Below are 21,778 nucleotides of genomic sequence, written 5' to 3'. Positions count from 1 at the left end.
CAGTTGAAGTACAAACACCGCCTTTATAATTATTCAAAGTGTGTATACATTTCTTTTGGACACGGTGTTCCCCCCAAATGTATACACGCTTTAACACCTGATAACTCACTTAATTTTCACTCCTTTTCAAGTTTAATTTGAAATAATGGATGAAGCAGACTAAGTGTTGAACAAGGAAAATTTATTCACTAGACTTTTTATGGGGATACACAAAAGAGAGGGTTTATGGTACAAAACCAGCAACAGCTGATGAATTGAGGGCGCACAAATACCAAATGAAATGATTCTTGATGTTTGCGATTCCACTGCTTCGCGTTATCAGCAGTGCCTGGACCAGAACGGTCATCAGTTTGAAAACAGGCATTGACAAAAAATTATTCATTTCTGTAGATTCTTCTAAATTTTGAAAAGGAACTGTATGTTAATAAACACTGCCTTTATAATCATTCAAAGTGTATATACAATTTTTTTTGGTATACCCTTCAGGGGTCCTCAAACTACGGCCCGCGGGCCACATGCGGCCCGCCAAAAACATTTGTTTTTTTACTTCAAAATAAGATATGTGCAGTGTGCATAGGAATTTGTTCATAGTTTTTTTTTTTTTTTTTAACTATAGTCCGGCCCTCCAACGGTCTGAGGGACAGTGAACTGGCCCCTGTTTAAAAAGTTTGAGGACCCCTGCATGTTAACTGTCTTCTTCTTAGCATCGTTGCATATTTCAGGTAGAAATAATAACTTTTTTCCAAGTAGCAGAAATACTTTTTCTGCCAGAGATATTATTTGCCTGAATATTCATATAAACCCTGCAAAGAACTCATTGTTGGGGAACCTCAGAATTACCCCAAGGGCATGGTGCCAGGGTTCTCACGGTGAGAGTCCTCAGATATGGTGCCTTATCCCTGTGATGTGTTACTTTTACTTCTTTGGGATCTATGCAGAAAATCCAAAGAAGTCATGATCCTTCCTCTTCACTCTTTTTTTGGGGTTTGTTTTTTAAATTATTATTTTATCATTGAATTTATTGGGGTGACATTGGTTAATGAAATTCTATGGGTTTCAGGTGTACGATTCTATAATACATCATCTGTATATTGTATCATGTGTTCACCACCCCAAGTCCAGTCTCTCTCCATCACCATTTCTACCCCATAGCCTCTTTTACCTCCCCCCTCCCCTTCCACACCAGGTCATTCCTAAGACTCCGTGCAGCGTCCCTTCCGTTGGGAGCTGTCCCGCGTCCTCCCTCGATACCCCTACACTCCCCAAGCCGCCCAGGTGCTGCTTCACAGGGCCAGGCCGGCAGAACCAGCTGCTCAGCGGTGAGTGAGTGAACGGACGGACGAATGAGTCAGTGTGTGGCCCACCCACTGGCCTTGCCTGGAAGTGCACCCACATGGGCCTGGCACACACATCCCAGCTTGGCTCCGTGACCCTGGACAAGACTCTCCCTTTCCCACTAGCCAGACAGGACTCTGGGAGCCAGGGGCACTGACCTGGGCCTTGATGTCAGCGGGTAGAGGGCTGCAGGGCTTTGGGGTCACCCCTGCTCCTCTGGATGTGGGGTCAGAGCCGGGGCTAGGACCAGGCACCCTGTCAAACAGCCGCAGTGTGGGAAGTGCTCGGATGGAGACGTGCAGAGATGGGAAGCAGGCGACACTGGTCATGGTGGGTGGACCTGGACCCTGGCCTAAGGGCCAGCTCCATGGGTGGGGGATGGGTGGGGGATGGGCGGGGGCAGCACCCTCCGCTTCCCACAGCACCCACCTGCGCATGCCAGGGCAGGGCGGCTGTGAGCAGAGCCTAGGGCTGCAGAGCCCTGTGGGCACTGCAGGAGGTGCCTGGGGGCATCACCCACTCCCGGCAGGCAGGGGCAGCAGGGACAGGCTGCAGGGCCCAGGAGCTGCTCACTGGCATAGGCAGGAGGCCAGGGTGGGCTGGGTGGGCTTCCCCTGTCAGGGCTCAGGACCGCTTCACTCTTTTACTTTAGGATTTACTCCCATCTCATTTTCCTACCCTGTCTGCTCTGGAACTCCTTTTCAGACTTTTCATTTCTTTCTCCAGCTGGGAGGTCGGCGTGCGTCTCTAGCCCGCGCTCCTTGCTCCCTTAGCACGCGCTCGTTCTGAGCCTCAGCCCAGGACCATGACCTAGCTGACCAGCCTCGCTCTGCCCCCTCTCGCCTGGCTCCGGTTTCCTTGCTGGAGCTGCTGTCTCCTCTCCTCGCGGCAGGGAGCTCAGTAGGTCGCTTCCCTGCTCTGTGGACTTTGCCTCTCAGGTGGCAGTTGTATCCTGGTGACCTGCCCAGTGGTGGCTCTTTCTCTGGCCGTGCCAGTGTGTGTCAGTGGCAACTGTAGGTCAGGGCTGGGGTTGGGGAACCAGTATCTATGGACACTAATTTATTCTGGTACAGTATCATTCAAAACAGTATTCTCTGAAAAAAAATGAAGCTCAAATGTAGTGTTTTTCAACTGTTCATTGTGATTCACTCATTAGTGGGGCTGCAAAAGCAATGCATTAGGCTACAGCCAGGATTTTTTAAAAGGGAAAGAATTAGAGCATAAAATATGAATGCATCACATGTGGTAAGGGTGTCATGTGCTCAGGGATGAGCTATAAAACATAACTCATCTTTTGATTTGGAGTCAAAATATTTGAAAGCCTTGCCCTGATTAACCTTCAGGTTTTTTAAGTTCCTTTGATTCTCTTCTCTACCCTCTTTTCCTTCTAATGAAAATTTAAGAAATTGGTGTTTTATTTTTTTTGTAGTTGAGATAAAGTAGAATTAGAATTTGGTCTGATTGCAGGAAAGCCCGGCGGATCATTGAAAGCACCGTTACTTAACGTACCAGTGGCAGGGCAGGTTTCCTGTGTTCCCATCCGCTGCACGTCAGGGCGTGGCCGCTGGAGGCTCCTCCTTGGACGGGCAGTTCCTAGAGGGAGGATCGGAACTTGTTGGGATGGGGTGCCCGAACCCTAACGTTGATTTGCCCTGGATGTGCGGAGTGATCAGAGGCTGCTAAGGAGGTGGCTTAGCAGGCTCCCACCAGCCTGGGGAGCGGAGGACATTGGAAGGAGGTTTCCGGAACCCAATGACCAGCTGGTGTTGCTAATCCTTTTCTCAGCAGTGTGACGTAGCTGTGGGTTTTAAGTGATTGTTGAATGTAGCATCTCTGGTTAGAAAAGGTGACCATTCTTCACCAATTCCTCCTACAATTCCTCATACCTTGTCTTACAAGCCACATTCTTGAAGGAAAACTGAATATGTCAAAGGAATAGTTGGAAACCATGTCCCTCTTCCCAAAATTACAGTGCATTTATTCAGGGGTTTGTGAAAGTGAAAATCATTTGGGGATGCTGTTTGAAACCTGGCTTTTTCATTTTAATGGTATGTAAGAGATTGTTTTCTTATAGTTAAAATACTAGTAAAAATATGGTCTGATTAGAAATCTTTTGACCCAATTATTCTTATTTGTCATTGGATTGGAGGACTGTAACTTAGGACAATTATTTTATACCCCTTCACATTCTAGCAAAACCATTAAATGACTTCCGTATTTCCCCAAAGTCTACTGGCTTCCCTGCCAGGGTGCTTCGAATGGACAATCTGAGATTACATCTGTGGTGAAATATAGTTTTGAGAGGGTAATATCTTACGATTTTCTCACGAGTAGGTTAGAATGCCCAGTTTTACTGAATTGTTACTGAAGAAGAGACAGTATAAAGAAGTGAACATTTGGTGAACCTTCCACGTTAAGTAAACCTTCCTCTGCCTGCCCTCAGGTGTCCTTCTGTTAATAATTTTCAAAGTCAACATCTTATATTTTTTCCTGACCAATCTTTTGGGGATACTTGGCACATGTTCCTTCTGATGAAATAAGAAAAAAATTGCAGATCTTCTTTGGCAAGGAGAATAATTAAATAATTTTCTCTTTTTTATACAAGCATTTGCTTTAAGATACATTTATATTTCAAGGACTTTGATATTTTTTTCAAAGCATCATTTCCTCATGCTGTCTCAGCCTCATAATGGAACTCCTCTTTAAGCTGTTACCCAATATCACTGTAGGTTAAGTTTATGTGCTAAATGACTCAAAAGTAAGAGACTCTTCTGCCTGCTTTTGCATTGAGTATCTGTCTGTGTTGGTAGAGATTTCGCATCCTAACGCTTTCTAAATTAATCTAAACCACCTAGGTTTTAAAATTTCAGTTTTTAAAACTTCAAAACCATTGTGTACCTCTTTCCTTTGTAGCCATTGTCTTCTTTACTCACCGGTCGCCCTGTTCAAGGCCTTCCCACTCCTGCTGCTTCTCCTGTGCTCCCGGTCCCAGCCTTGTCTGTTATATTGCTGTCTTTCCCAGCCTTGTCTGTTATATTGCTGTCTTTCCCAGTCTTGTCTGTTATATTGCTGTCTTCTAGAACAGAGCAAGGTCTCCACAGCCTCCCCCTTCCAGTCCCAGACCAGTGTCCACTTACAGCAGTGGTTCTCAACCTTCCTAGTGCCACGACCCTTTAATACAGTTCCTCGTGTTGTGGTGACCCCCAAATTCATTGTTACAAATTGAACATAATTAAAGCATAGTGATTAATCACAAAAACAATATGTAATTATATATGTGTTTTCCGATGGTCTTAGGCGATCCCTGTGAAAGGGTCGTTCGACCCCCAAAGGGGTCGCGACCCACAGGTTGAGAGCCGCTGACTTAGAGTCTCTCCTCACGCTTCACTGACACACTACTAGTTTCAGGGCTGAGTGTCACAGGAGAGTGGAGTGAGCTCGGGGTGGGGCAGGCGCACAGAGAATTGAGCCTGTTTGTGACCAGCTGGATGAAATTGTGCAGGTTTCGTAACCCTTGATCTTAGTAAGGAGAGGGTTGAGCCAGTGACCTGAAATCTCTGCCAATTCTAATAGTCCCTGGAAAAGTAATTCACAATAAAGTGTGATTAGGGTTGCCTGCTGAGGATGGGGGAGTAGATGTGGATTTTCCGACTCAAAAAATAGCTTCTTGGTCCAAACACGTGTTGGATATAGTTCTGAGCATCTTCTTCATCACCCCCCACCACCACCCCCCCAGCCTCAGGCTGATGCAGGGAATAAAATGCAAGGAGTCAGTGTTCAGCCCCTTTGGGGAGAAATCTGAGGGGTTAGTTGTAGAAACATCTTCTAATCCAAAGGGACTCCTTTTCTTCTTGTGCCTCATTGTTGGTTAGGAGTACATTCCGAAAGTCAGGGCAAAAAAACACCAAGGCCGGTTCTGCTCACTTGAAGGCTTTTGTGTCCCTGGGTAGCTCAGGGCCAAGCCTCAGCTGCCTGCCTGCCTCCCAGCTAGTGTCTCCCACTCAGGGAGGGTGCCGCAGGCCCCACACCTCCCTGGGTTCTCAGTCTCGGAGGCCCGATAGGCAGGCTGAGGTCTTGGCGTGCTATGTGAAGACATCTGACCCTTCTGTATTATTGTTGCTAGTATTTTTCTGCAGGCACGTGTTCACCATATACATGTTTCTCCCTTAAAAATATCTTATAAAACACTCAAACTGTATATTTTAGAGAATCATGTTTAACACAATATAGTTTTTGAAATTCCCATATTAGAGGGGCTTGGTGGTTTTTTAATTCACATTTTCATTGATTCAAGTACCAAATTCATTCCCTCCCTCCCTCCCTTCCTTCTTGCAGGAGAGAAAAAGAAATGTAGAAAGACTATAGAAACAACTAGCCCTTTAACCCTCAAAGGGTGAGTTGTAGACTGTTGGTAATAATACAATTACATGGTTACCTTAAAAACACACACACAACAACTTTAAAGCTGTATTAACAAATCACACACATGTGCGCGCGCATGCGCGCGTGCATGCGCGCGCGCACACACACACACACACACACACACACGGAGGACTTTATATGCTCCTTTGGTATAAAATCCCCAAGGTAGAAAGTACCGGCTGTTCCCCCACCGTCAAGTTCATTTCCATTGAAGACACCAGTTGCTTGGCTCTCTGTTGGCTGCTTTAAATTTCTAGTCTTACTCTAGTAAATCCCTGTTTTCTCCATGGTTATCTCAGAGCAGTCTTTTCAGTCCTGCATTCACTGCACATGTTCCAGCCATGCGGTTACGAAGTTGACATTGCAGCCTCAGCAAAGGTTATCTCTTTAAAATTCTCTGAAATTCCCCTTTGGCACATCCGTTTTGGCAGCCGGTGTATAGAGGAGAGTGGTGGAGCCCTTGGCTCCTTGTGCTTTACAAAAATAGACATCTCTGGCCAGAGGGCGCGGGGTGAGCCGCTCCTTCCGTCCCTGTAGTGGATGGTATCCCTGCCGCGTGTGCGGACCAAGTGGTGGTTTTCTAAAGTCTTATTGGAAAGCCCTGCTGCTAGCCCGGGTGTGAGGTACTGTTGTGCTGTTCTGATTTTTATTTTGTGCTCTTTGTCAAAATGGAAACAACTCAAAGATTATATTCACTGATTGAAAATTACCAGTGGCCGTTTGGGCAATAATATAACAAGAAACATGGGGACTTCAAGTTGTTTTCCCATGAGGTGTAGTCATCACTAAGTAAAAGACCGCGTGCCTCCCTTCCTGGGAAAGCACTTTCTGGGTGGAGGTCAGGGCACCCCGCGAGGCAGCACGGGCCGTTTCCCTTCTGTAAGTGGCTCTTTCCTGGAAACTGTTGCTTCTGGTAGTGGAGCCGACCTATTTATTAGGCTGGGTGCGCGGAGCCTTGATTGCTCTTGCACACTGTGACCTCTGGGAGAGGAGTTCCGCACACACATGTGGGTACGTTTCCTACTTAGGCTCTTGGTCCGGTTTCAAAGTGACTGCATGTATTTGGAATGGAAAAGTCTGACGTTTCATTTTGCTTTCAGTGTAGATGCTGGCAGCCTAGATGTCAGCTTTCACATTAGAAATGAGCATGGCTCCCTTCACCGTTGAATTTGTTCCTGCTTATGTTATATGTAAACAAGGCATGGAGGCTCTTGGCTGAATTTTTCTCCCCTGTGATAATTTATGCAAGATTTTAGTCACTTGTCTTTAGGTACTGGTCCTCTTTTCTTCACGGGTAGATTGTATGGATTACCAGCCTTTTGCTGTTAGGCATCCCTCCCCTTCACCAAATGTATGTACTTTGGAAATACGTTCCTTTTTTAGTTAACATTTTTAGAATGAGATTATTGTCTTGTGCGTCACACACATACTTTCTCTCTGAAGCTGCATGATGCTTCCGTTTTATCAAAAAGCACACTGTACACTTTATAGACCTGTGATACCGAATGTCCTTGATGGATCCTTGGTAAGAAAGTGTTTGAAAGTGCATAATGGGGGCACTTGAGCATAAAGCTACAATTACACACTTGTGTGTTAGTTTTGGGTGCAGTGAGAGGCAGTGTTTCCTGCCAGTGAAGCTGCGTCCCCTCTGAGTGGCTGCCTGGAGGGAAAGGTGAGCAGCTGTGGTCCGAGGCAGAGGCAGGCCAAAATGGGAAGGAGAGGTTTCTTGTAAAAGGACCCTCCCTTTGCTTGCTGGGCCTGTGGAATCATTCGTGCTATTTTAGTTTCTGTTCCACAGTAAAGACGAGAGAAGGAAAGCAGTTTAGATAAGCCAGTGAAAACAATGCAGGGACAGAGTGGGGTAGATAGCAGTTGACAAGGAATCTTTGATCTGGTGGAATAAAAGCTTTGGTTTGCAGTGCTTGGCCATACATTTGCTAATCAAATCTGTGTATTAGCATTAGGGACGCTCCTTGAAGCTCAAAGTTAATTTTACGAAAGCTAAAGGATGTACCACTTTACAAAGTGGATAATAACATTCCAGAACCTGTTACCCTCCAGAGGCAGCGTGAATTAGAAATATAAATTAATTTAAGGAGGGTATACATAAATTCATGGGTGCTAGGATGATGGTGGTTATGAAGTGGAAAGAAAGGCTGTTTAGGACGCAGCTCGGAATTTTGGAAATGGAGGTCTTGGGAAGCCCTGCCATTTGGTCTCCACAGCCATGGAGAATACTCACTCCTCAGAACATGGGTCTGGCCTCGGAGTCGCTCATGCCACCATTTGCTAAATAGAGAGCAGTTGGACTTAGAATAAGCAGTGAGTAGATGTCATTGTGATGTTATTCTTTTTCTAGGCTATTTCGTCAGCAATTAATTATTGTAAAGACATCTGAGAGAAATTATATGTATATTATTGTCACTGTTATTTACTTTATACACTCTAATATTGTGTTTACCTGTTAAAGGAGGTTTTAGAAAACCAATTTGTCATGTAAAAGGACTCATTACTGATGACAGATTAGAGCATTTAAAAATATTTTTTTATTTCAGAGAGGAAAGGAGAAGGAGGGAGAGAGAGAAACATTCATGATGAGAGAGAATCATCAATTGGGTGCCTCCTGCATGCCCCTTACCGAGGATCGACTTGGCAACACAGGCATGTGCCCCTGACCGGGAATTGAATTGTGACCTCCTGGTTCATAGGTTGACGTTCGACCACTGAGCAACACCGGCTGGGCGACAAATGAGAACTTTTTAACTTCGTTTCCCAAATCAGAAAGTAAATTTTCTTTTTCTGATACAAATTAAAAATTATTTTAAGCTAAAGGAGAAGGTTAAAGTAGCCCAGGTATGTTGGTTATTTTTCAGTCTATAAAACAGCAACAGTGGCCTGGAAGTCATCTGTTAGGAACAAGGGCCTGGGCACAAATGAAGTGGCCCCAGAGCAGCACGAGCTGTGTATCGGTCATCAAGTCTGTTCTGGGGTTGAAGACACTGACCCTTGAATGCTTTGTGAGCTCCTTCCTCCCCTGGTTGTCTTTTTGTTGTTGTTATTCAAGGGAAGCTGAACTTAATTGGAAGGAATTTAGCTGTAGTGTACAACGCATATAAGTGTTCAATATACATTTGTTGATTGTTTCTCATTTTTCAAGCGTGAAGGAGTAATTTCAGGAAATTGTGTACTGTTTTTCTCCCTTAGTCAAGCCTAAGGATAAGATTTTCCTTTTTGAAATAAGAAAATAGGAGGGGGAAAAAGCAACTAAATTGTTTAGAAGTCTCAGTTGGGAGCTTAGCTTGAGGGACTGTAGATTGTGGAGCAGTTGTAGGATCTTGACCTTGTAAACTTTATTTATTACCTTCTAGCACATTATTTTTGACTGGACATGTTGACATAATAAAATTTCCTCATGCAATTGGTTCAGCCACACATTGGCTTAACATCTGAATTCCTGGCTGTGGGGAATTTTCAGTCTGTCTCTTATGCATGAAAAATAGCGTTTGATCTTTCTGTGCAGTTGGAGGCCAACAGATTTTGCCACAGTAATGACTAAAATGTAGCTGTTGTGATGGTAGGATATTTCCTGTGCTTTTTTGCCTTTTCATTTTGTAGAATTTACCTGGAGGGGCTCAGACGAAAAACAAAAATGAAGGAGATTTCTGCTGCTAAAGATAAATTGGTATAATAAACTTTTTGATAACTCTTAGAAAGATAGCAATAAGTAACCCAGAATAAATTGCATTTTGTTCTAGATTAATGAAAACACTGAGTTGGTTTAAGACGTGATAGATATCACTGTGATGTTATTCTTCTTCTAGGCTATTAATTCTTTACTCACATACCACACATTACACAGACCTTCAGCCAGCGGGCCCATGCTCTAACCACTCAACCAAATCGGCCAGGGCCTTAACTTTTTAAGGATTTCACAGATACTTGAATGTGCTAATTAATATCTTATGTTTTACTTTTGTAGCACATGTATTTCTGAAACATTTTTGAGTCTGGAACCCGTTTCTGACTGAAATTGGTTAGCGTCCCTTGTAGGAGCCATAGAGGATGCAGCCAGGAATTGAGACGCTAAGCCTGTGTGAGGCTGAACCGATGGCATGAGTCCTTCCTGTCAGAGAGCTGCTAGTTTGCAGGATTACGGGCCACATGAAGTCTGGCTGACCCGCCCCAGGGAAAGGCTGGAGCAGAGTAGGCACCGGTGCGGCAGTCAGGGCTGAGCCCCAGCACAGTCCTCAACGGCTCTGTCACTGAGCGCCGACCAGGCAGTTCTCTGGAGCCTGGGTCCTCCCGCCTGTGTGTGCTGGAGCCGCCTGTGCCCGGCCTTTTTGCCGGAAGCCGGTCCATCCTTGCTGCTTGACACAGTCGCTGCAGGAAAGAAACATCTGCACAGCATATGTTTCAAGGGACCTGGCGCATATAGCATACTGTTCTTAATATGTTTGCTCCCCTTAGTGCTGTGTGTTTTAACCAAGGTCACCTCTCCGAGAAAGGTTGTTTCCCCAGGTAGGAATTTTTCCCTGAAGTCAGGAAGGGGATGAAACTCCTTAACTAAGTGCCAAGCGGGCAGTTAATCACTACAAACAATCATGCTTAAGCTACATAATCTTTACTCCCTGGAATGGAGATAAGAAACGCCCTAACCTTTGTAATAGAAATTGACAGGATTAAAATCAACTGGGATAAATACGGATGTAACAAGACAATAAACAGCAGAACTTGGCTGGAGATCCTGGCTAGAGATCCTGGCTGGGCTGCTGATCAACTGAACACTGTCTCTGTGTCATTCCTTCTTCGCCGACTCCATCCACACCTTTGGGGACCCCTGGACCTGCTGGGGTTGGACCCCGGCACCTTTTGGCTGGTGATACTGGAATGTGGGATATGGTGGAGGTGAACTCTTTATTTTAAATTATGAAAGTACGGAAACAAATAGAGTAGATACTTGTGTAGCTCCGCCAAGATTATAATTGTTGTTAACACTTTGATATATTTGCTTCATCTCTCTTTTTTCAAAGGGAAGAAAACGCAAGGCTGAAGGTCCACCCCATCTCCCCCCCCACCCCCCAGTGTGTCAGATATTTCCTTTTCAATGCATGTGGCTGTACATTACTATATATGTATTCCTGAACAATGTATACTACTATTTCGTATTAAAAAATTATACAAATGGTATCACATTGCATTAACCTTTCGTTGCTTTCTCTTCAAATTCAGCATTATAATTTTTAGATTTGAACTGATTCGATATGTGGATCTTCCTACCTCGCTTTTTAAAATACTGTATAGAATTCCATTGTATGACTACTGGAAACACCATTTTTCCCTTTACCTACTGTGTTAGAATTTGATTGTGTCCCCTTTCTGGCTCTCGGAAGCAGTGTTACATCGAGTATCCTTTCCGGAACACTGGAGTGTTGTATTAGCATGTACTTATTTACATGCAAGTTGCTGGGCCATAAGGCAGTGCACCCTTACACTCAGTGGGGAAACTGCCGTGTAAAACTTTTTAGAAATAAATAAGGGAAAATAAAGCTTGGACATTTCTTCAATTTTCAAGTGTGAGCATGAAGTTCAGGGTAAGGTGAAATGAAAAATGGAGCCTGGAATTTTGCACATTTAACATAATACAGAGACGTGAAAGTTAATACTCAAATCCTTTGTTAAAGTAGTTTCCTAAAATAAGTATTAAAGTAAATGAATCATTTTTAGCTATACTTTCCCTCTCCAACAATGTTTGAAAGCATTCAGATTTCTTTAAAAATTAGGATAATTTTTTTGCTACTGTGTGTGCTCGTGTTCCACTTTAAGATCCTGCTTATTTAGAAATGAGTGAAATAAGTTCTTGTTTTTCTTATTTTTAAATAACAAACAAATGCTGTCATCTCATGAATTTTCTGAAGATTCCCATTTAGTTTAGTTTAGAGCTTCTCTGAAGGTCCGGGCATTTGCAGGAATGACTTGGAGGGTTGGCGGTTAATAGCCGAGGGCCTGTGCTGCTTTAGCGTGAAGCTCATTGTTTTCGGCTGTTGGATGAAGCTGGTTATGCATGTATCAAAGATTTGGATGGTACAAGTGATTTCACTTTTATAATGAGTTTCTTCATCACTTTAACATTTTTATAATAACTTGATTTAGTAACTTTTTGGAAGACATTCATTCATTCAACAAACATTTACTGATGGCAGGCCCTCTTCCAGGGAGCATGCCAGGAGTGTGGGAGCTTATATTCAAGTGATGAGGACAGCGTAAATACGTGGACGCAAAATTAAGGAGTTTAACTAACTAACTAACTAACTAACTAAATCCAGTCATCTCCCCTGTGTTTTTAAAAGAAAATCAGAACGGCATGAAAATGATGGGGTTGGGGCTGTGCTCAGCTAGTTAGGCTGGTCGGAGAAGGGGTGACTTCTGAGCTAGAAAGGCAGTGTATCCTCAGCTCTCAGCAACTTGCACTCAACTGTCTGGTAATCTTGTTTGCCCTGAATATGGTGCTGAGAGTTAAGAGGTAAACAAAAAGACCCTCAGTAGCCAAAATCAACATCACCAAACAATAAAAGCCCATGTGCTTTCCTCATGGACTGATCCTGCATAGTGTTTGCCATGTAGTGGGTTTCTCCATCCTCAGCAGATTCCATTGGGATCGAGTTCGGGGTCACAGGCCGTGGCTGAGTGCTTTGACGGCAGGTGAGGAGACAGCACAGTGAGACCAGAGTTGTGCGCTGGGGCTTTGCAGACAGCCAGCAGCAGTAGGCTCAGCCTGTCGATTCACGTTTCATAATGATTATTTGTTTGAAGATGTCAGAGAAGCATACAATAGATCTTTGAAAGCCCTGTATCCAAAGTGATTAAAAAAAAAATATTGCCCTGGCCAATGTGGCTCAGTTGGCCATCCTGTGCACCAAAAGATTGCCAGTTCGATTCCTGGTCAGGGCACGTGCCCAGGTTGTCTGTCTGACTGACTGTCTGTCTCTCTCTGTCCCCACTTTTTCTCTCTCTAAAAATCAATAAAGACATATTTAAAAAAATAAAAACAGTATTGATCATTAAAGAATTAGACAACTGAAGTATTGTATTTAGAAATTGCTCTTTAAAGGTAAGACTTAGGAAATAATTACTACTCTAGAGCTGTAGTCGGCAAACTGCGGCTCGCGAGCCACATGCGGCTCTTGGCCCCCTGACTGTGGCTCTTCCTAAGCCTTAGGAGTACCCTAATTAAGTTAATAACAATATACCTACCTATATAGTTTAAGTTTAAAAAAATTGGCTCTCAAAAGAAATTTCAATCATTGTGCTGTTGATATTTAGCTCTGTTGACTAATGAGTTTGCCAACCACTGCTCTAGAGCTAACACTACAACTATAATGTAATAAGTAATTGTAGCATCTGTGTAGAATTCCAAGTCGGATTATTATATTGCTGGTTATAATAGCAATATGAATTAATAGAGAAGGCAGCCCCATTTTGTAGGTGGAAATGCAGAGCAAATATCATTATAATTGACCATATTCCCACACCCGAGGCACAGTAGGACTTGGATTTAGATTTTATACATTTCTAACCCAGAGAGTCTTTAACTGAACTAGAGTTCGTAATCTCTGTTCTGTTCAGTGGCTCTCACGTAAGGGCAGTGGGCTGCTGATGGGCACCAGCCCCAGGTCTAGCTGCAGGCCCCCTTGCGCTGTGTTACAGGTCACCTCATTCCAGGCTCACAGTGGGTGAGTGGCCAGGCAGGTTAGTGCCAAATGAATTAGCCTGTGTATCTAACAGGAAAGCAAATAGGTTTAATTGTGAAAGTCAGTAGTGAAATCTCCCCAGCAGATTTGCTTGCTGGCTTCCCTCTGAAGTTGGCCTATTCTGCAGATTGTTGCTGTGGCTCCATTGAAGATTTGCTTATACTCTCCCCTACCCGACCTGCCTCTCATCTGCCTCCCCTGCACCTCAGTCTGCCCCAAAGCTCTTCAGAGCTGAAGTAGGTGGAGATTCTGTACGTTGTGACTGCTTTGGTGCTAATAGACTCCTTCCTATAACATCCTGTTGTTTCGTTTAGAAAATAGAGCCCCCACCCCAAACAACACTTCCATATTGTGTGTGAGGTTCCTGTAAACCAGAAAGCAGCATATTAAAGTGCAATTCAGAGGGGAGTTTGCTGGCTGTGTTGACTGAGCTTTGCAGTCATTTTAACACCGGCTAAAGTGTTACTCTAACTGCTTCAAATCAAACTGCAAAGACACTTGTGTGAAATACAGTATTAGATATCAAATCAAACATATGGGTGTTGAACGCAAGGATATGTGTTGTGGGTAGTATATGGTATTCCAGCATGTGGCGTTGTATTTTATGGAAATTCTTTGGCTTGGCTTATGGCAGGGACATACATTTATTATAAGATATCAAACTGTAAAATAAATAAAAGTAAAGAATTCAACTGTGCTGTTAAATGGTTTTTCAGTACAAACTTGCCTGCTCTACTGACTTGGGCCCTGTGTGCCGGGGCACTTGTGGCCATGGTGGCCAGTTGGCTTGTCATCATTGCTGAGCGGTCTTGGAAATATCTGATTGGTTCAAAAGAAGTGTGAACTGTAACTTTGTACATTTTTTCCTTTTACTTCATTGTATGTGTTATGAATTACAGCGCTAATTGGTCTTTGAGGCGAAGTATTTTAGTATTTTTGTCATTTTACCATTCCCTGTTTTCATCATTCAATATTCTATAGTACATTTGTTTCTTAAGCGTGTATCTGCAACTGACCACTGAATTCTTAAGTGTGTGGGCTTCTGGGGCTCAAGTTCTTGGAGTTCTCAGATGGACCATATTGTGGTATTAACAGAGTGACTTCACTGCTCTTATCTCCAGGGTACTGCTTTTGGCCATCTTGTTTTTCTTTTCCTGTCCTGTTCTCTCTCCTAGTTAGAAAGAAAGTCAATAGATTTCTCATTAAAAAAAAACCCAAAAAACACACATATGAAAAAATATCAACGGTATACTTATTACATGAGAAAGAAACAACTTTTTTTTTATTAATGATTTCCAGGATTTTTAAGCTTATGTAAATTAGAGATAGAGAAGACTCATTTAAGGCCATATTTTTGTTTATACCTCCTATTTTTTTCAGTGCAGTGCACTGCTTTACATCACTACCTGTTTCATCAACTAGGGAAATACTATCTTTGTATTAGATTGAATAATTTCCTTCAGTAACTCATATTGATAGTTATGTTATTTGACATTCATAATATTCTAAAAGGGTTTCATTTGTTGTAAAGCAGTGTAGGTGTGTGTGTGTGTGTGTGTGTGTGTGTGTGTGTGTGTGTGTGTGTGTGTGTGTTTAGCAAAATAGTCAGTGGAATTGCTAATGTAACTGTACCGTATGTGCTAAAAACACAATTGGGAAGTTTTGGCCTTAGTTGAAAGAAGCATGCGCCCTATACATGCACCCAAACCACAAGATTCTGCAAAATGGGAGTTAGTGAACTTGGACTGTTGGAGTTCATTTTCATCTTGTGGGTTGCATGAGAATGGATTAACATAATGCTTCTTTCTTAGCTATTTTTAAATGTCAGTATTAGGAGCCTGCCCTCACCTCCACACACACATTTTATGAAGTTACTAATATTTACTATCTGATAAAAATACTATTTTTTAAAGCAGTGTCAAATTATTTTTTGCTTCCATTGATAGTATGTGAATAGAAGGCAAGGGGACGATTTATGTAAGGGGAAGAATATTAAAAATATTGAATTCAATTGCTTAGCCAAGAACCCACTTCATGTTGCTGAATTGAAACCATATTTGATCTCACTGAATTGCACCTTCTGACTTCTCGCTTCCTTTGCCTGCCTTTGTGACAGATGCCGCCGCAGTATGGACAGCAAGGAGTGAGCGGTTACTGCCAGCAGGGCCAGCAGCCCTATTACAACCAGCAGCCGCAGCCTCCGCACCTGCCTCCGCAGGCGCAGTACCTGCCATCCCAGCCCCAGCAGCGGTACCAGCCGCAGCAGGTGAGCCCCACCCGCCGCCCTTCTCCGGGCCTTGCGCTGGCCGCGGTCTGGTCCCAAAGAGAGGCCGGGCTCCTGTCCCACTTAACAAATTCCCTTCTTAGTGGGAAAAATGTAGTTTTAGAAAATGCAAAACTATAACCTAATCTAAACTGTTTGTTTATGGATGGGTGTTTGAAATTGAAAGGTAGGAAGAATGTTCAATAGCGTCTCACATTACTGGATAGTGACAACAGAAAATGTGAGACTTTTCATGTTCTTTCTCATTTGTGTTTTGAATCTTTCAAGAAAGTGGCCTGTCACTTTGAGGCTTATTCAGGAAAATGGTTTTATCAATCATTTAATCTTGCAAGTTGGTACATTCATGGTATTTTTACTGTGAACTTTTTTTGTTTTGTTTCTGTTTTAATGGCAAGCACCACTATATTAAAACATCGATTCCTTTGGCAGTGTTATTCTTCTGTAACCAGCTTATAAACAGCCACTTCAATTACAATATATTATAAAACTAAAGGGAATCATGTACTCTAAGTATATGAAGCAGCATCTAGTTTAAATTAGCCTCATAGATAGAACCTAGACACAGAACCTAGACAGAACCTAGAGACAGAAGAACTTCGCTGGAGAGAACATGGCAAAAGATCCTGGACAGAAACTGGAGACAGAACCTAGAGACAGAACCTAGCGAGAGAACATTGCAAAAGATTCTGGACAGAAACTGGCCACAGAACCTAGAGACAGAACCTAGCGAGAGAACATGGCAAAAGATCCTGGACAGAAACTGGCCACAGAACCTAGAGACAGAACCTAGCGAGAGAACCTGGTAGGAGAACCTGGACAGAACCTGGCTGGAAAACCTAGCGAGAGAACATGGCAACAGAACCTGGACAGAACCTGGCAACAGAACTTGGCAGGAGAACCTGGATAGAACCTGGCTGGAGAACCTAGCGAGGGAACATGGCTACAGAACCTGGCTGGAGAACCTGGAGAACCTGGCTGGAGAACCTAGCAAGAGAACATGGACACAGAACTTGGCTGGAGATCCTAACCAGAACTTGGCTAGAGATCCTGGCTAGGCTGCTGATCAACTGAAAAAAAAAAAAAAAATTAGCCTCATTAAATACTCTTGCAGGTTATTGGCTATACATTCAGCTTATATAATTTTAGGAAAATAGTAATATATGCATTTGGTAAATATATGCATTTGGTAAAATTGTTCAGTTTCATCTTGTTTTAGAGACTGTTGCTGGGGTCCAACCCCAGCAGGTCCAGGGGTTCCCAAAGGCGTAGACGGAGTCGGCGAAGAAGGAAGGACATGGAGACAGTGTTCAGTTGATCAGCAGCCTAGCCAGGATCTCCAGCCAGGATCTCCAGCGAAGTTCTGGTCTGGATCTCCAGAGAGGTTCTGCTGCTTATTGTCTTGTTACATTCCTATTTATACCAGTTGGTTTTAATCCTGTCAATTTCTATTACAAAGGTTAGGGCGTTTCTTATCTCCATTCCAGGGAGTAAAGATTATATAGCTTAAGCATGATTGTTTGTAGTTAAAGTGATTAACTACCAGCCTGGCACTTAGTTAAGGAGTTTCATCCCCTCCCTAACTTCAGGGAAAAATCCCTACCTGGGGAAACAACCTTTCTAGGAGAGGCATCCCCTCCCTGACTTCAGGGAAAAATTCCTACCTGGGGAAACAACCTTTCTCGGAGAGGTGACCTTGGTTAAAACACACAGCGCTAAGGGGAGCAAACATATTAAGAACAGTATGCTATATACGCCAGGTCCCTTGAAACATATGCTGTGCAGATGTTTCTTTCCTGCAGCGACTGTGTCAAGCAGCAAGGATGGACCGGCTTCCGGCAGACTGTCATTAGGGGATACTAAAGCATCGGGAGCTAGGGACTCTGAATCGAAATAAGACTTTCAGCACTTCCATCATAAGCATCATGATGTAACTTGCCATTTTATATATTTTTTCTCTTCTTTCTCTTTTGTGGGGTAAGGCTGGTGAAGAGATGGGAAGACAGGACATTGACTTCTCAGTATTTAAAGTGCTTTTTACACATCTTGAGATTGGTTGAGGCTAAGCAAAATATTTAAATATATGAAGCTTAGTTTTAATCAGTTCAGTTGAATTCTTAAGTATTATCTTGGGTTCATTGGAGTCTTCCCATGTCACTTTTATTTAAGAGTTCTAAAAGGAGTTTCTGACTTTAAACAAAATACATTAAACATGTTAAATCCTGTCTTTTGCATACATGTTTTCAAAATTTTGTTACCATGTAAAGGGATTTATCGTGGGAGGAATGTACATTATTTCCAAGTTATTTGTTCTGGTCTTTTATTAAACTGTGGGAAATTAAAAACCTTTCTCATATCTTTTTCAGTAAGAGCCTGGTGTCTGGGTTTGTGAGATGTAAAGTTATAGGTTTTTCTGGGGTTTTCAGAATTGATTGAACTTCTCTGTAGATGTAGAATGTTTTGTCATGTCATCAAAATTTAGGAAGGACTCAAGAGAGAGATTACATTACTCATTTTCCTTCAGTGTGCTGAAATGAATCTCTGATTGTAAAACCAATTTGATTAAGGATTCTGAGTGCCTGTCATTTCCTTAAGACCAAGCTCAAAATTGACTTCCTTTATGAAGCAGCCACTGATGACTTCTGCCACATGGCAATTAGTTATTTAATATCCTTCACATTTAAATATTTAAAGCATACTACAGGTAATATTGTATTTTAATGAATAGTATTCTAATGGGCTTAGTTTAGGATTGTTTTATGCTTTGATTGATACCTATCATTGTATTGGAAATACTACATAACCATGACTTTTTAACATAAATATTGTGTTTTTTCTGAGAAAAACCAACCGTTCCTCAGAGTATGTTGGAAATGTTTTATTTTCATGCTCCCTAACTGCCGAGTGTCTAGTATTTTTCAAGTTTCATTAAACTCATGACGGGACAAAGCAGTCGGTGGAAGGTGGACACGTTTCAGTGGCCTAACCAGAGGGTCTGGTTTCACAGGGACAGTTTGTGTTTTAGAGTTCGATGCTCTTTCTCTGTTCAGACCGACTTAGAAAGTTTCTCTGGGAAGTGAAATCTTGTATTTTAGATATAGTTAGCACCTCCCAAAACAGAAGAATTCTCCCAAATATATCCCAAAACAAAAATAGCCAATAAAATATTTTCAAAATCAAGCTGAATTTTAATAAGAATTTGTAATACTGAATTCACATACATTTAAAAACCAAAGTGGTTTAACTATGTTTAATGTAATAAGCCGGTTTTTCACAACAGACATAATATTCCTTTCTGCAGACTTCAGTTTTGTTTCCAATCATAGCATACATAGATTTTATATTAGGGAATCAACCAGCAAATAATACTTCATGTGTCTGGTCAATGTGATTGATACAGAAGGTAATTTTAGAGTTCCATTAAGATACCTCACTCATTTTGTGTCTTTAACAATTTTTTATATATAATGTTTTGAATAATCAATACATTCATTGGCTTTAGAAATTAAAAAGTACAAAGAAAGGTCTCCCACCACAGTTCTTTTTGCCTAATCTACCACCACTCCCTCCTTTGCCAGATAACCACTTCATTAGTTTATTGTATTTTTTCCCAGAGTTTCCTATACAAAGCAGCAAAATACCGTATTTTAATTTTTACACACATGATGGCATACTATATTTAACATACTGTTTGTACTCTCTATTTTTTTGTAAACCCATTCCCCATTCACTTAAATATATTTTCTGTAGATCTCTGCAAAAAAGTGCATACAGTAGTCCTTTATTCTTTTTAATATAGCTTTATTCATGAACCTACCCTAATCTATTTTACCAGTTCTCTTTTTGTGGGCATCTAGATTATTTTTAGTTATTTGCAATTTAAACAATATTGCCATGATAAACTTTGAATATGTGCCATTTCATAAATGTGCAAGCATATCTGCAGGATAAGTTCCTGGAAGCGACACTACAGCTATAATTTTGGAAAATATTGCCAGATTGTTCCTCTCAGGGGTTGTACCAGTCCATACTCCCACCACCAATGTGTGAGAGTACTTGTTTCCTGGCATATGTGCCAAAGGCATGGTTTTATGAAGCTTCTGGATTTTTGCCAATCTGATCATGTAGTTTTAATTTGCATTTATCTTGTGATTGATGGCTGAACATCTTATATATTTAAAAGTATTTGTTTTCCTTTCCTTCAAGACTTTAAACTCATTTTTTTATCTTAAATTTTTCTATTTAGTTGTTGGTCTTTAAAAAAATTGATTTATGAAAACTCTTTATATATTAGGGAGACCAGACCTTTGTAATTTAAGTAAGTAACCACTATTCCTCATCTTGTCATTTGTCTTTTGACATATTATGGGATTTTTTTTTTTAGGAGGGTGGTCATATGGAGGGGCTTATATGTATATATATCCAGTATATGTATACACATCCGATTGGTTAGGATAGATTTATTATAAGGAATTGTCTCACATAATTATGGAGACTGGCAAGTCCAGACTCCGCTGTGTGGGCCAGCATGCTGGAGACCCAAGAGAGCCGCTGTTTAGTTGTGGTCCAAAGGCTGATGGTCGGAGACCCAGGAGGAGGGCCCACGTCAAGATGAAGTCTGAAGGTAGGTGGCTGGTGATGCCTTGTGGCTTCCAGAAGCCGGTTTTTCTGTTCTAGTCAGACCTTCAGTTGATTGGATGAGGTAACCCACATTATGGAGAGCAGTCTACTTTATTGAAAATCACTGATTTACATGCTAATTTCATCCAGAAACACTCCAAGTCGACACATAAATTAACTGTTAGAGTTCTCTTTCCCTAATTGATTGGAGATGCCACTTTTGTTAGTTACTAAATTTCCTTAGGTACAGTGTGTGGGGTTATATTCTTGATTTTTTTAGAAAAAATTTTATTGGTCCTTCTATTGCCCAGTATTCTACAGTTTTTATTATTTTTTCATTGCTGGTAGGGTTAGTATGTCTTCATTAGTTTTCTTTTTCAGAGTTTTCTTGGCTATTTGTGTATGTTTCATATAAACTTTTCATTTTCTACCATGCTTTTTTCCTAAGAATGTTGTTATTATAATGTGGTCTCTTTATTTTTCATTATATCTTTTTCTGTGAAACAGATGATTCTAGACCACTGAGTTTGGGGGTTTTGTCACACTTCGTTACTGGCTGACATGGTTGGAGCCCTTCCTAGGTGAGGCTGTGAGTGCATTACATCAGGATAAGCGCAATGTTCCGTTGTCCCACAATAGTGATGTGAGGGTTGATCATAGATCCGGGTGCTGATGGCTTCTGGGACCACTTTAAATGGAATTTTCTTCGTGAGGCTTTGCAGACCACACCATTAAGTGTTAATTTTGACCAGAAACCCTGGTGATGGTTAGACTGTGGTTGCTAATTCTCAAAGGGGCCATTTTCTAATTCCTCGTACTTTTGAGTATTAAGTTCAAGTCAGGTATTTCTCTCTTCTGTTTAGTGGGGTTTCATGCTCTTAATTGACAGGTATTTTCTCATATTTTACTCCCCTTTGGCAGGCCCTGTACTACTTCTCCTTTCCCTGTTTCCTATGTAGTTATCAAATGGAAAGTTAAAATCTGAGCAAAGGTCAGCTTCTATTTCTCTTACTTTCTGTGTTCTTGGTTTACTTTCTGTATGTATCTGGTTTTACTCACATTTATGTTAAGTTCCAGATGCATCTGTAAAGGCATTATATCCAGTATTTTAGGTCTTTCAATGAGTAGACATTTAGAACGTCTAATCTGCCATACTGTTGGTACTGGGACTCTCTTAGTATTTTCTAGTTGTTAATTTGACATCCCTTACACAATTTAAAACTATACACATCTACACTAATAAAAGAGAAACATGGTAAATGGCGTACGACCGCTACCCTTCCCATTGGCTAATCCCCCTGTCACTCACAGAGTAGAGCCGAGATATGCAAATTGACTGTCAGCCAAGATGGCGGCCGGCAGCCAGGCAGCT

At 41.9% G+C, this 21,778-nt stretch overlaps 1 protein-coding gene across 1 annotated transcript in view; it reads left to right on the top strand.

The window, feature by feature from the left end:
* ARID1B (AT-rich interaction domain 1B) overlaps positions 1-21,778 on the top strand; it is a 333,070-nt gene that overhangs the window by 69,129 nt on the left and 242,163 nt on the right. Inside the window, exon 3 of the mRNA XM_036317506.1 lies at positions 15,622-15,771. Within this exon, the coding sequence (XP_036173399.1) occupies positions 15,622-15,771 (150 nt within the window). The remainder of the gene's footprint in view (positions 1-15,621; positions 15,772-21,778) is intronic.

This window comes from Myotis myotis, unplaced genomic scaffold, assembly GCF_014108235.1.
Source record: "Myotis myotis isolate mMyoMyo1 unplaced genomic scaffold, mMyoMyo1.p scaffold_m19_p_7, whole genome shotgun sequence".
In the NCBI taxonomy this organism is placed as follows: Eukaryota; Metazoa; Chordata; class Mammalia; order Chiroptera; family Vespertilionidae; genus Myotis; species Myotis myotis.
This window is presented reverse-complemented; position numbering and strand designations above follow the sequence as displayed.